The following is a 15,117-nucleotide window of genomic DNA, read 5'->3' as shown; positions in this document are numbered from 1 at the left end:
AAAGATGAGAAATGATACCTTCCTCTTTTCTTTATCATGTAAAACTGTGATGGCCTCAGTAGCCTTGTGGCATGCTTCACCCCAGCCTCTTTAGTACAGTGAGACAGTTCAGATGTTGCATGCTTGTGGAAGTGAGTCATGTTACAGGCAAGGAGCTCCCTTTAAAACCTAAAAAAAGGAAAATCATGAGAGATTATTAATATCTGGTCTCTGTTTTCAGACACTGATAATCTTCTCAGGCATTCCATTCTAAAATTCATTTAAAATAAAAAAGAAAATGTCAYTTCTCTCTCTTTCCTGAGACACTGCCCTGAGTGACTCCTTTTCCTTGGGATGTGGCCATCAGATAACTGCTTTTAGGACTATTTTAGATCCAAGTCTGTAGATCCAGGGAGGAGCTGCCACTCATAAGGACTAACAAAAGTCTCCTATGACCAAGGGAAATAAGTGATTTTACAGCACTGCAAGTTAAACTCTTCTTTGTGTAACATAGATGGATGAATCTCCTTTACTTACTTTGGTGAGACATGATTGCTTGAGAACAAACAGTGGTCAGATCAAGTTATATGAGTTGGTCTGAGGGCTGAAGTGCCTTAGAAAATCCAGTAAACATCACACTCATAACAACATCAAGAGGCATCCTGCTCTTTTGTTTTTTTCACGAGAAGGACACTGGTGCTCATCCGCCTACTCTGAACTTTTAAGGACAATKTTAATTACCTTAATACTAACTCCATTATTAGTTTTTAGCTTTCCTTCTTAACTGTTTCCATCTAGACAGGTCCATTTCAGTTGGAAGGGACCCACAGCAGCCACCTAGTCCAACTGCCTGACWRYTTCAGGAGTRACCAGAAGTTAAAGCATGCTGTTAAGGGCACTGACCAAATGTCCCTTAAATAGTGACATGCTGGAGGCACTGACCACCCCTCTAGGAAGCCTGTTCCAGAGTTTGACCACCCTCTCAGTAAAGAATTGCTCCCTAATGTYCAGTCTAAACCTCCCCTGGTGCAGCTCGTAACCATGACTGCCCATTGCTCAAATTTATCTCTGCAGGGACTCCTGKCCCTCAAGGGAGTCAACAGCACCTCCCYSTTTCATATCATCAACAAACCTGCTAATGGGGYATTCAATTTGTGCCTMCAGATCACTGACAGATATTTTGAACWGCACTAGCCCTASAATTGATCCTGAGGARCACCACTGGTCACCAGCCAGATGTAGCCAGGTGCTGATGCTTCACCCTCTGCCTTTCTCCTGCCCTGGGACAAGGGGGAATACTCTATTGCTTCCAGGCATTTGTTTTCTGAGAAAGTCCAACCATGCACAGAGATTTTTCTACTACTYAAAGAGCACAGAGAACCTGCAGTCAGTAGAAATGGCAATATCGATTCAGAAAATCACATCATTTTCCTTTCTAGCCTACGTAGGGGGAACAGATGAAAAACAAGCTACAGCTGTGAGATTTTTGAAGTTGAAAACTTGAAATGARCAGGACAGAGGCCCCTGGGTCAGGCCCTTAGTGCTTCATCTGCTACTCAGTGAAGTGAGAGGATTACATCATTGTTTGGTACCTGCTGCMTACCCCTCACTGAAATTCCTGACAGAGGAACCAACTTTCAGTTCTGAACAATTTGATTCCCCATTTACAAAAATAAGACATGAATTGGACTGATGTGCCAAAACAACTCGTGTAAGTCCTCATGCTGATAATACTTGAGTCAATRAACAGAAGTCATTTATTAGTATAAAAACAGGAATCTGTTAAGAACAACATCAGGGCAACAGCAAAATATGAAAACTCTACTCATTAATAGGATGTTGCTACTTAGCAGAAATTTTTCACAAGGCAGAACTTWGCTCTTTACGTGATCTGTTTTCCTAAATAGCTTCAAACAATACTYGTTTTAATATTATTTTCAGGATAGGCTGCCAAGAACGCAAAGAATTCAAAGAATTGTTTTCTAGAGGGAGAGAATTTGTGTTTCAAAAGAGAGAGGGGATTTCTTGTATCTGATAGCTTCTGTTCCAGATATGCACCTGACTCATTTGGATGAGCTGCTTACCTTCCACAACATTGATAGCCAACAGGAAAGTCATGGCCTAAGATCACCACGATCCTGTGAAAAGTACTCTCTGCTTTCCAGGTTTCCACTCTATTTTTTTTTTTTTTTTATCACAAAGTTAGCCAGAAATCTTGAAAATTATCTTGTAAAGCAGGGGAGTCAAAACTCGAAGTGAATTGTTTTCCCTGGAGGAGAGAGGGTAGYATGTAAGGCACCTACAGTAGAGAATAGAAATGTTAAGCTACAGAAAAGTTGATGTGAAAGTCTGAAGTTAAAAAAAAGTAAAAAAGTATCTTCAATCTAAGCTGCTGGCTCTTGAGATGCAGACACAAACCAGAGGAAACTCTTCTGCCAAGTAAAATGACTGGGAATATGCACACAGACTGATCTGAAAAATCTGRCATTTTAGAGAATCATTGAAGAATTAACAAAAGAAAGTAACTAAAACCATGCAGTCAGACAGTGGTATTCTCACCCCAAAGCTTGCTCTCCATTTGCATGCTGACCATAAGGAGTTGCAGATTTCCTAATTACCAAATTGAAAAGTTGTGATGTTGAAAAGAAATATTTTCTTTAAGGTTTTTTTAATCTCATTTTACAACATGGAATCTATTAATGAAATACTTGAAAAAACAAAACAAAACAAAACAAAATTTTGACCTACTACAGAGCTCACCTGTTCAATACTGGAAGGAAAGTTTTATAAAGTATGTCAAGTTGGAAGAAACCCACCAGGAWGACTGACTYCARCTCCTGGCCCTGCACAGGATACTCCAAGAATCACACCATGTGACATCTGTCACACTTGAAAGTGTTGTCCAAATGCTTCTTGAACTCTGTCAGGCTTTGTGCTGTGACCCCTTCCCTGGGGAGCCTGTTCCAGTGCCCAACTACCCTCTGGGTGAAATAACCAACCTAACCCTCCCCTGACCCAGCTTSATGCTGTTCCCTTGGGTCCTGTCCCTGRTCACCACAGAGAAGAGATCAGTGCCTGCCCCTCCTCCCCTCAYGAGGAAGTTGTAACTGCACTGAGGTCCCCCCTCAGTCTCCTCCAGGCTGAACAGACCAAGGGACCTCAGTCACTCCTCACACRGCWTYTCCTCAAGGACCTTCACCATCCTCRTGGCCCTCCTTTGGATACCCTCTAGTAGCTKAATGYCTTTTTTATATTGTGGYACCCAAAGCTGYCCCCAGCCCTCGAGRTGAGGCTGCCCCAGGTCAGAGCAGAGCRGACAATCCCCTCCCTTGCCCRGCTGGCGATGCTGTGCCCCGTGCCCCCAGGACACTCCTGGCTGCCAGGGCACTGCTGACTCCTGTTCAATTTGCCATCGRCCAGGACWCCCAGGWCCCTTTCCACRCCTCTCATTCCCTGGTCTGTCTGTACACATCACCAGGGTTGCCATGTCCCATATCCAGAACTCTGTTTTTTATCTCAAGCACCACTCCATGTATAACCCTCCCAGTCTTCAGGAGATACAATTAATTTACTAATCTGCACCATGTCAGGAGGACTTGGAGCCTGAGTAAGCATTAGGTCCACCTTTTCCTTCAACTTTTGTTTTTTTTTCTGTTCCTCCTATAACTGTCTCTGGAACTGTTCTATTTTGAAGGACAGTAGTAACTCAGTTGCTTTCCATCTGAGTTTTCAGTACTTTTTTTCTCTTAATATTAATCTTTTCTGTGGGGCAGGCAGCTTCTGGACAGGTGCCCAACATTTTGCAAATAATCACTTTCTCTTTTCCAGCCTATACATGGCCCCTAGCACCTTCTAGATGTTTCTCTACAGCTTTCCAATCACACCAGTTTTCCCGAGCCTATTTGTCTGACAACTTAGGACTTGGACTTCTTCCATGCTTTCGTAAGCAGTCAGTGATACTTCTTGCAAACCTGCTGACTACACCAATTTTTGGCAAATGTGTGTTTTGAAGTCACTTAACAAAGCACTGGCAAAGGTATTGTCAAAACCAGGTTTAATAGAGAAGTGAATGCACSGCAGAGTTCTTTGGCAAAGTTCACTCTACTACTTACCAGATGGTTGAAAAAAGCAAACAAAAAAACCAATACCAAACAACCAATCCAAGCCAAAATAAACTGCAAAATATCTCCATGGCAGGCTGCAGCTCCTGGCAAGTGTTGGGACATCACCTTCTTTCCTTGGGGCTTTCCCCAGGGTGTACTCAGCAATCAACTAGCCCTCACTCCTAACCTGTAATACAAAAGGAAGCAACACACAGAGGAGATTTTTTTCCAAAATCAATCCACTGTAATTATATGCAAATAAGAACAGTTGTCAAATAGACTAATCAAAATATTTAAAATTGCATATTTCCCTAGCAAATTTCTGTGAAGCAACATTTTACCTACTGCAGCAGAAAATTTTGAGGTTAGGTTTCTTCAGCGAAGCAGAAAAATGAGTTGGTTGTAAATGAGTGTGTTTGTTTAAATTGTTACATATCAGTTATCTATAAAACATTCATTCACTGTATTGTCTCTCTCTCTGCAATTTCTGTTATTTTGGCCATCTGAACAGCTAAGTTTATATTACAGGGACAATTACAGGRTTGGAATTCAGAAGAAAAATAGTAGAAGGCCCTGGTTCTCCAGGTTTCATTGCATTTTAATGTGAATTTRTAATAAGCATTCTAGGCTTAATCCTCCAAATATTATCAGCAATCATTTTTAATGTATTTACTCTAGGAGTTAATACAACTTGATCACTGAGAACGTCTCTGCATGGCTTTTGTATAGACTACCACACACTGAATACAGGACATTTCTTTTTAGTGTGAGCTAGAGGGAAGCCATCCCTTTTGTGCTGACAAACATCATCCCTGTGAACATAGCTCCAGAGATGAAAGCAACCCACTTCTCTCAGCATCTTGCCWTTCTGCTTACAGCATAACACTTCAGTGCATCTCTCCCACCCTCRCTCTCTGCAGCGGCTGTAGAGGGTGAGACAGACCCCAGAACAAGTTGCTCAGTTTGTCCCCAAACCCACTTCACACTCATTAGAGAATAAGACCTTTTCAAAATAAATGGATTCTACACAGCATTTATAGGCAAGAGATGACACTCCCTCTTCCAAAACGGCTGCTGAGTGCTTTAGGTGGCTGTTACTATAGAAATATTCTGTATGGAAAACCACCATCTGGTTTTCTAGAAACCTGCTCCATCCCGATGCRGCACTCTGATATTTCATTGCTCTGTCTGCTTCCCTGTGTGACATGTGCAGGATCTAAGAAATTGCTTGTGTGCCTATTCACGCCTCCATTCAGCACAGCACCCGCTCTCCTTCACTTCCTCCGGCATTTCACAGGGTAGGATAAGGAGACRTGTATGGCATTAGGAAATATTTCTCCCATTGCACTGCTTTGCATTTGCATTCTGTTTGCTTGGCATCAGGGAATTTTTCTCAAGAACAGCTTGCACAAATAGCTGTGTCAGGCTCTGTTCATACTGCTTCAGGACAGAGATACAAAATTCCAATGTTTGCTTTGGAGCAAGGGCTTGGAGAWGCATTAAGTAATGAGAGATTTTAACGGATGCCTTGAAGGCTCTAAAGTCAAAGGAAGAGAAGAAATGCATAATTTCATATCTCCAGCATAACTGATGCCTTTTCCATTTCAAAACAGAAGATATTAGCAAGTTGTCTGGCTTAAGAGCATCAGTTCATGGGAAGAGCCGGTACCTACCAATAAGCATGGAACAACTGCAGGGGTAAAAACTGTTCCTTCTGTTCACGAGCRTAATTCCTCTATTTTCTGTTCCAGCTCATCCTTGCCACATGGGAAGGCGGCTACAACTTGCAGTGCCAGAACCTCCACAGTGCAGGGGAGGCCGATATCCGGGTGAGTGCCAGCAGCAGCTCAGTCCTCAGCACCCACAGCASTCATTCCCTCCCCATCCCTGATGCAACAACTCTGCATTCATGGCAGCCAGAACAGTGCTCTTAGTAACGTCTTTAACATGAGGCTTTTCATCAAGTTGCCTAAAAACTGGTAGAAAACAAGAAGTCTTAYGTTTTTGATTCAATATAGAGACATCCTTGTAGTGGAAAACATGACAGGAAACATTTTGAAGAGCCACATATCAAGACCTGTAGTCAAAACATTGTTGACTGACTATTGAAACTGAGAATTACATAATTTAAAAACTTYGAGCAAAAATCAGTCATCTGAAATGTAACTGTTGGGCTGGAGCTGGAAATGGATTTAAGCCCAACTCTTAAAAACTGCAGAAACATTTTCCTGGCTTGACTCATCTATAGTTGCAGCCCTTACTTCTGCATCATAGCAATTCCATGTATTAACTTTTGTCACTCCCCACATCAGGCTTACTTTCCAGATGACATTAGACTTCAAGAACAGAGAGACTGGTTAACTTACATAATTTTGCCCAATTCTCAAAATTTGTCTGTGTTATGGCAAGGAAAAAGAGTGTTAAATACCTTTTCCCCTCAAAAAAATATGTTTTTCTGCTTTCTGTTTTAACTGTCTTTAACTGTCCTGGGACATATCCTGAGCTCTGATAAAATATTTCTACTCTAGAGGAGGATATATTTCATTGTATTGATTATCAAATCTAGATTTTTCAAAAGAAAAATCTGGCAGCAAAATCTGTTCAGTGTCCAGAAATTGGTAGCAGTCTTAACAAAGAAAAAAAAAAAAAAACCAACCCTAAAACAAAACTCAAAAACAAACCCAAAAACACCCCAAAATGAAATAACAACCCACTCACAAAACTGTACCTTTGAAAAAAAAAAGTACAATTAGAAATCCCTTCCTCAAAGTTTATATTTCTTAAATTATATTTTAATAATTATTTATTTATACTATTGCATAAAAGATGATGTGTGGTGTTTTACAAAAATGCTTCTTTGAAAAGCGAAGGAAAATTGAAGCCAGAGCTGGTGCTTCTCCTTCAGCAGCATATTAATGCCTTCTGGCAAGTTGCATGCCTAGRGACTAAAGCAGAACAGTAATGTCTAAGTGCTTGTATGGACAGATATTGATCTCCTGCTCCTTTGTTCTTGCTTGTACAGGTAGCCAAGGTGCTGTGGTGGTATTATTTTTCCAAAGTAATTGAATTCATGGACACTATCTTCTTTGTACTGAGAAAGAAAAGCAGCCAGATCACCTTCCTTCATGTGTATCACCACGCCACTATGTTTAACATTTGGTGGTGTGTTCTGAACTGGATACCTTGTGGGCAAAGTAAGTCTTTGTTTCCTTCCTCACCTGGGGTCTGACTCAGCTGCAGCTGGAGAGGAATCACATCACCACGCAAAGGAACTGTGTCACTGTGTGATATGAGGGCACCTTTAGGGTTCAGAGCCTTTYTGAACTGCTGACCACCTGTAGAACACAGGAAAGTTTAAGTAAAGTTCAGGCCAAAAACACCTGAGTGTTAGGCCCTAGATTTTCCACTTAGCTGCCACAAGCTCTTGCATTTACTTCTCTTCAAACAACTTTTAAGCACGGCAGTACTGACCAGCACACAGGAGCCATCATATACAGGATCTACACCCAAAGCAGATGCAGGAAGAATTCAYGACTCTGGTAAAACCATTATCAATCACAACAGATTAAATCAATGGCACTTTTACAGGGTCAGCTCCTGTATGCATCAATCTGACACTGCTTTAGTAAGATACTTCATTTATGCAGTCACTAATTAAAATACCAGTTTGTAATTGTCATCATCTTCCCTGCTGATGCCACAGGCTGGTTGCTTGGCATTTGAATAAGTCCAAACAGCAGAGAACTCCTTCAGCTGTCTCACAACATGCACACTTTTCCAGGGCTTCCCAAAGCTGGAGGCTTCCTGTGGCATTGCTTTCAAAGTTGAGGAAAAAAGAGYTTCCTTTCAACCTATTGAAGGGAGGCACCTCAGTCCATTGTAAAATTTTGYAAAGAAACTTGTTGCAGGTGCTTTTCAGAGCCAAAGACAGAATTCACAGTTGTTGGCACTTACTCATGGATACCACAAGATCAAAATAAATCACTGTTATACATAGAAGCAGGGATCAGAGATTTCATRGCAATCTGAAGCTATTTCTAGAGGTGTAAACAAATCAGAGGGGATTTGTGCTCTCTAACGTGWCTGAACCTGGTCCCCACACTTTACACTAGCACTGGTAATTAAATCCGTAATTAAAACAGTAGCTAAGTAATTAATCAGGGACAAAATCAGAGCAGCTGATGAGATATAATTGTAGCACTGCCATCAGCACATGAGCATACAGCAGAGAGTAGTGCTGCTATTCCTCCATAGTCTGTAAAGTATAGAGGATAATTAATTTCCTCTATCACTAGGATTCACTAAATGTAACTAATAAGAGTAGCAAGRTATTATCTGGGATGAAATTCTGCAAGTTTACATCTGGCAGAGGAAAACAAGAGCGATGATCAAATGCAGCCACAAGATGCTGGTTTAATTCAAAGTAAAGCCCTTGCTGCTGCATCAGAGTGTGGGAGTACAGGTGTCTCCCAGGCTCCTARGCTGTCATATTAGCAGCAAAATCATCCACAGCAGTGTTTAAAGCTTACAGGAATAATGGAAAGACTGATCGCAGAGAAGAAGGTTGCTGGGGAAGATAGCCTGTAAACTACAAAATAGAAAAYAAGTCGAAGGGAATAAAAATATGAGATAAAAATACAATATTCATCATRAGAAAAACCCTCTAGGAAGTATCATTTGGTTTGTCAGTTGTTCCTAGGACAGCACCTCTACATATCAGGAATATCTTTAGCAAGGAATAAGCRTGAAAGGAACACTTACCATATGCAGGAGATTCAATATAGAAGCAATACCCCAAACAATAACATCCTTTCTCACTTTTGAGCAGTTGGTATTTAATTTTTTTTTCCTGCTGGATTTTTATAGGTTTCTTTGGACCCACTTTGAATAGCTTTATTCATGTGCTTATGTATTCTTACTACGGACTGTCCGTCATCCCATCCATGCGCAAATATCTCTGGTGGAAGAAATAYCTCACTCAGGCACAACTGGTATGTATGTTTTACTCTCATTTTTAACTACCAGAAATCCCTCAAAATGTGAGAAAGGACCAGATGAGCTCTAGATAAACACTGTTATTTACACAATTAAGCCAGTTAGAATTAAAGTATAACAAAACTGTCATACAGCATAAGTCACTAGTGCAGCCTGATACAACTTCATAAAGGAAATTAYGTTTAGAAATGTTTTCTACAATACAGTAGAAACTCTGCAGTCTACTGCAAAATTCTGTTATTTTTGAACCATTCCATAGAAAATGACTGCTCCTTAACTGTGGAAAAAAACTGATTTAAAAGTCATAAAGAATGTCTGACAGAGCCTGGTTCAAGACAGATACCCTCCCTCCACCCTTGCTGGCCAAAGCTGAGCCCATCAGCAWAGATGGGGGCCTCTCTGTGATATCCTATTTATTTAAGGGTAAAAAACATTGCACAGCAGCTGAAAGACAAGGCAGGAAATGTGAGAGAAACAGCCCTGCAAGCGCCCAGGCCAGAGCAGAAGGAGGGAATTAGTGCCAAAAGCTCCCCTGCAGCCTGCAGTTAAGACACTGGTGTAGCAGGCTCTTCCCCTGGAGGTCYCTAGGGGASCAGAGCTCCATCCACCTGCAGCYCWGGGAGGACCTGAGGCTGCAGCAATGGACAGGTCAGCCCTGAGCAAAGCCACAGCAATGGAGAAATAGGTTCCTGCAGACCCACAGAGAGAGGAGCCCACCCTGGAGCAGGTTTGCTGGCAGMATCTGTGACTCCATGGGAACCCACTTAGAAGCAGCCTGTTCCAGAAGGACTGCACTCTGTGGAAGGGACTCACACTAGGGCARTTTGTGAAGAGCTGCAGCCTAYGGRAAAAATGCTCATTGAGACTCTCTCCCRTGGGAGGGACTCCACACTGAAGCAKGGAAAGAGTGTGAGAGAAAGGAACAGCAAAGACAAAGCAATAGGGGCTGACTGCAGACCCCATTCCCCTGCATCACGTGGGAGGAAGGAGGAGGAGGCAGAAGTGAAGTTGAACCTGAGAAGAAACAGGGGCTTAGGGAAAGGTAGTTTTTTTATTTCTTGCTATCCTTCTGTGGTATTAATTGACAATTATTGAAATTAATCTTCCTCAAGTCAAGTCTATTTTGCTTATGACAGTAATGGATAGTTTCATCAATTATCCTTCTTCCCTTATCTCAATCCACAAATTCTTTTCATCTTATTTTTGGCCCCTACTCTACTGAAGAGAAGAAGGGAGAGAGYGGCTGGGTGGGCAGCTGGCACCCAAGCAAGGCTAACCCACCATAGCATAGAAGAAGAACAAAGTACAAAATGATGTGAACCAACTTTAGGCAAAACAGGAGTTGACTGACTTCTAAAAGTCTGTACCACCAGTTGCTGTACCTGAAGAGCTGAGCCACATGAAAGGTTTCTATCAACAAGATAAAAGGCYTGATATGAAATAAAGTTCCTTTTACTTTTCTTCTGTTAGGGCCTGTTCATAATATTTGGCAGTTCAGATGTTTGCAGTGAGCTTAAAAATGCCTGTGTAGAAATAGTCGCTTAGAAAAAGCTGCTTTTCTGCACTGAGACCATCCCTGCAGGTGGAACACACTGCCCTGTTGTTGGAAATGCACCTCAGTAGACTGGATTGAGGGCATGCCCAGCTGGCTGAGGAGAATCAGTTGCACCAGCGTGGGCTGTGGCTCACAGTTCTAAATACAGAYGGGTTTCTGCAATTCCTTCCCCATCTCATTTTTGTTGTTTATCCCCTCCTTAATTGCACTAATGCACAGGCCAGCCTGTCTGGACTCCTTGAACCTGAGTTGTGCATTTTCTGTTCAGACTCCTAAAGCAATTGCCAGGAGACTTCAGTTTCCTCCAGTCTCTGCCCAGAAACAGAGACAACAACTGTACCTGTCACAACAAGGTCTGGAAGACAGAACAGTTCCTACCAAATCTGAGAGGAAAAAAAATGCTTCCCTTTTGTCAATTAGGCCTATAAACTCTTACCATTCAAAACCTCTGACCCCTTAGGGTTTTATTTAATTTCATAGGAGCACCATTTGAGCTTAACCCTCACAATACAGTCAGAGTTTAGAAAGGGATCATTTTCAAGAGTGCCCAAACTTTCAAAAAGCAGGACTAGGGGGCATTGCTGTATCTGATTTAGCCAGCACCAACCCTCTCAGCAAATACTTCTGGTTTATCTCCCCTCCACAGATCCAGTTTCTGCTCACTATTGCGCACACTCTCAGTGCAGCCGTGAAGCCRTGTGGGTTCCCATTTGGCTGCCTCATGTTCCAGTCCTCCTACATGGCCACACTGGTCATTCTYTTCATCAACTTCTACATTAAGGTAAGCAGCCTTCCAAGAGCTCTCTGACAAGAATGAGGAAAATAGAAYTTTTTGGAAAGCAGCGTGGATGGAGTCAGATGCAGAATGACTATCAGTGTTTAAAACATGTTTGTATTAACATGTATGTGTCACTGAAGACTAACAGATATGATCATGTCTGAGACTGATTCAGTAGTGATAACATCCTTGCAGCTCAGCTCTTCTGCACATGTATAGCAAATCAGGTGCTGCATTCCGTACATAGGAGGTCTGAATTTTCTTTGGTGGGCAACATTTTGAGTCTTTCTCCTCCTTAGGGAAAAAAAAACAAAACAAAACAAAACAAAAAAAACAAACAGATCTATCTTTGCCTTGTTTACTTCAACATGTTTTAGCAGGGACTGSTCCAGCCTGCCTGGATGCATAAAGCTTTTCCACTAAAAGGCTTGAAATCTCTTTTGACACTGAGAAGTATTACAGTAAGACTGGCAGAGTAACATCACCCACAGTAGTGAAAAAACYACAGTACCCTTGATGCAGTCTGAAGCAAATACCTTCATCAACAAACACCAGACAGCTCCATTTACAATTAACCATAAGTAGTGTTTGGGGGGCATTAAATGAATCCACCTGTTTACTTTGGATTTTGCTTTTATAGACATACAGGARAGCACCTTCAAGAACAGCGGTAAAGGAAACCCCCGCCACAACAGAAATCAAGAATGGTTTCCATAAGGACTACTTTGCTGCTGCCAATGGATTCCAGAATAACAAGAAGGCACAATAAGTATAGTGTTTCCTATGATCTTTTTTTCTAAAGAGAAAAAGAAGAAAAAAGACTGAATTACAAGCTTTAGCTTAAAACCTATTTGATTACATTTATCAGTTCTTTGTACCAGACACTTATTAATGTACTGCTATTTAGGTTTTAACAAAATGAGTAGAATTACTTGTCTTGTCCATGATCACCATCAGAACAAAGAAAGCCAAGATCTTTCTCATATGCAAAAGAAAACATTTCTGATCTATAATGCTGACACGAAAACGCCTTATGAAACACTTGGTGGATAAATCCATCAATGCCTTCAAAAGGTTAGGACTCTGTTCAGACTAACATGGTGAGCACTTCCTGTGCAGATGACAGGTCTTAAGGCAAGGCTTCACAGTGCACCCAGTGCATCCAGTTAAACTGTGGCCAAGGTCAGGAAAACAAAGGTGAGGGTGAGGGACAAAGGTGAGAATCRTACCTTTTTCATCACCATACTCCTCTTTTCTTCTTCTCGGAGAATCTCCAAAGCACACTCCTTCCCCATGGACACCAGCAAGTTGCCCTTTGATCCTGTGGGAGCCCTGGGGAAGGACATGACAGAGGGCAGAGCCCAGGTGCACCATCCCATAGCTTGCAGGCAGTTGTGCACCACACTCACTTGCATTACACAGAAGCAACCTGATCCAAAGAGCAGGAAGGCTGGCAGGAGCTTTCTGTTSAGGGAGCCCCTGGCACTGCCCAGTATYGTATTCTGAACACAGAGCAGAACAAGTCACTTTTGATGTGCTAAATTAATAGGAGTTCTAAGTAAATGGATTTTGAAAGAAATAGGATCTTAACAACTTTAGGAAGATAAATCTGTTGAGTGTAAATGTGTATAAAGTTAATCCTATACGAACACTGCTAATTTGGAACAAACTGACATGACGCATATTAATAGACTGGGACACAGCAAATTTGAAAAGTGAGTTCAGCAATGAGCAGAGCAGGTTACAGGGAAGTTTGTATGTCAGGTGCACCTTACTCAGACTGGTGTCTGGCTGGGGAAACAGATGGGACCGAGGAACAATCCCCTGTGGGGGAAGCGAAGAGACACTTGCTGTCTACAGCTGTAAAGGTGTCTCCCAACAGCCCATCCCCATCTCTGTTGCTTCAGTTCACTGCATTTAYCCCCCACTTAAATATTTAGAAGTAAAAAATACTCAGGGTTAACATTATGGATCTGCCCTCACCCTTTTCTCATTTAGCCCACTTAATCCTCTACTAAAAATAGACTCAGATGTTTTTCCTCACAGAGAAGTAACCTCTAGTCACTTCCATTCTCATATATGAAATTCTCTCAATAAAAACACCTTCTGRAGTCACTCTTGCCCAGCAAATCCCCCAGACTGGAGCAGTTCTCTAAAGGAAATGTGTTCTCTCGCTTCTGTCACCTTGCAGAGTYTCCAGGGCAGGATCCAGACAAAACACACACCCAGTCTGCCCAGAGGGCCCAAGCAGCCACTGAGGGCCTGCAGGTAGAGGAGGCTGTCCCAAATCCTGCTGTCCAGTTCTTCTACACCTCTAGAGGGTCAGTTATCCCCTCCAAATATTGCCATTTGGATGATCTGCCACCAGAACTCTTGGAGGCTGCAGGTGCAGAGGCAGGAAGAGGGTTTGTYCCAGGGAGCACTACAGACACAGGGGAGCCAGGTTCACCAGGAGCAGCCTGAGAGGCTGCAGCCATGAGRGCTCCTGGATAGGAAGGAAAGGGGCTGAGGAAGTGCTACATCAGGGGAAGAAGAGCAGATGGGATTGTCCAGAAAAAGCAAGAGGAGRAAATGGCATGAAGAAGGGTGTGTTGTATCAGAGTCCTGCTTGAATGTCCCATTGAATGGCATCTATCTCCCGCCAGTTCCAGCTCCATTGCAGTGTGGACAAAACTTTTCTRCTCCAGCAGAAAGCTGAAATTCCCAAAATGCTACAGCAGAAGCAGTACATCTGAGCAGCCTGACTGCTAAACTCCATCATCATGAACTGGACAACCAACATAACTGCAATATTCAAACACTTTTACACCACCACACCAACCTAGATATAACTAGTGCATATTCACATTTGCTCCTCTCTTCATGAAGCTGGTCACAAAACCTCATTGAAAATCAGTGTTTTGTTTCATTTAACAGTCAATAAGGAGGGAAAGCCACAACCCAAAAAAACAAACCAAAAGAACTCCAAAAACTTGCATTCACAAAGCCTGGACACTGTGTGCATACACTATTTCTCACTGGCCCTTCCAGGACCTTTGCTTTATAKGTGTTTCTGATTGCTACTGTAAAAATCCCAAGATGTAAGAAATCAGTGGGTTTGATTGAGGTGTTTCACACATCCCTAAGTAAAGGGAGAGCATCAGAGTTCTGCAGAAATCAGCTTGATACTGGAAGCTGGGGTGAAGGCAGAGGGATTTGAAAGAGCTGACAAGACATTGTGTGAGGCAATGAGCTGGACCATTCATCTAAGGCAGGCAAGAAAAAGATTTTGTTGTCCAGCATAGATTTTAGGCCGAGTGGAGTCCATAATCTTTTGATGGCAAAGCATGCATTTGGCTATCRAGGTGGAAAGCGTCAGCTGTGCTAAGTGTTAAAGTTTACTACAGCAATCAAACCCACAGATATTGTCTTTTGTTTTGTTGAAACCTCATTCAAAAGAAAAGGATATTAATAAATGCCTTACTTGAAATTCAAAGGGCTGGGGAAAAAAAAAAAAAAAAAAAAAAAAAAAAAAAAAAGGAAAAAGTCCAAGGTGGTCTCAGACCTTGCAGATCCAGATCAGCCAGGAAGGCTGGAATCAGGTATGTTTAAAATTCTTCAGATATGTCTTAACATCTTCAAAATGCCGCAACTTTGAAGAAAGAGAAGCATTGACTTTTTAAACTGATTTTCCTGTAATACATAACACTGTAAATAAACAAATTTTA

The 15,117-nt window shown here is 42.0% G+C and overlaps 1 protein-coding gene across 1 annotated transcript in view; it reads left to right on the top strand.

Moving 5' to 3' along the window:
• ELOVL2 (ELOVL fatty acid elongase 2) overlaps positions 1-15,117 on the top strand; it is a 51,262-nt gene extending 36,145 nt beyond the window's left edge. The window contains exons 4-8 of the mRNA XM_057370438.1: positions 5,834-5,911; positions 7,105-7,276; positions 8,949-9,073; positions 11,279-11,413; positions 12,051-15,117. Coding sequence (XP_057226421.1) covers positions 5,834-5,911; positions 7,105-7,276; positions 8,949-9,073; positions 11,279-11,413; positions 12,051-12,179 — 639 coding nt within the window. The 3' untranslated portion in view covers positions 12,180-15,117. The remainder of the gene's footprint in view (positions 1-5,833; positions 5,912-7,104; positions 7,277-8,948; positions 9,074-11,278; positions 11,414-12,050) is intronic.

Source organism: Malurus melanocephalus, unplaced genomic scaffold (assembly GCF_030028575.1).
Source record: "Malurus melanocephalus ecotype Western Australia unplaced genomic scaffold, MMel_1.1 scaffold_126, whole genome shotgun sequence".
Lineage (NCBI taxonomy): Eukaryota > Metazoa > Chordata > Aves > Passeriformes > Maluridae > Malurus > Malurus melanocephalus.
Note: the sequence above shows the minus strand (reverse complement) of the source record. Positions and strands in the feature narration are given on the sequence as shown.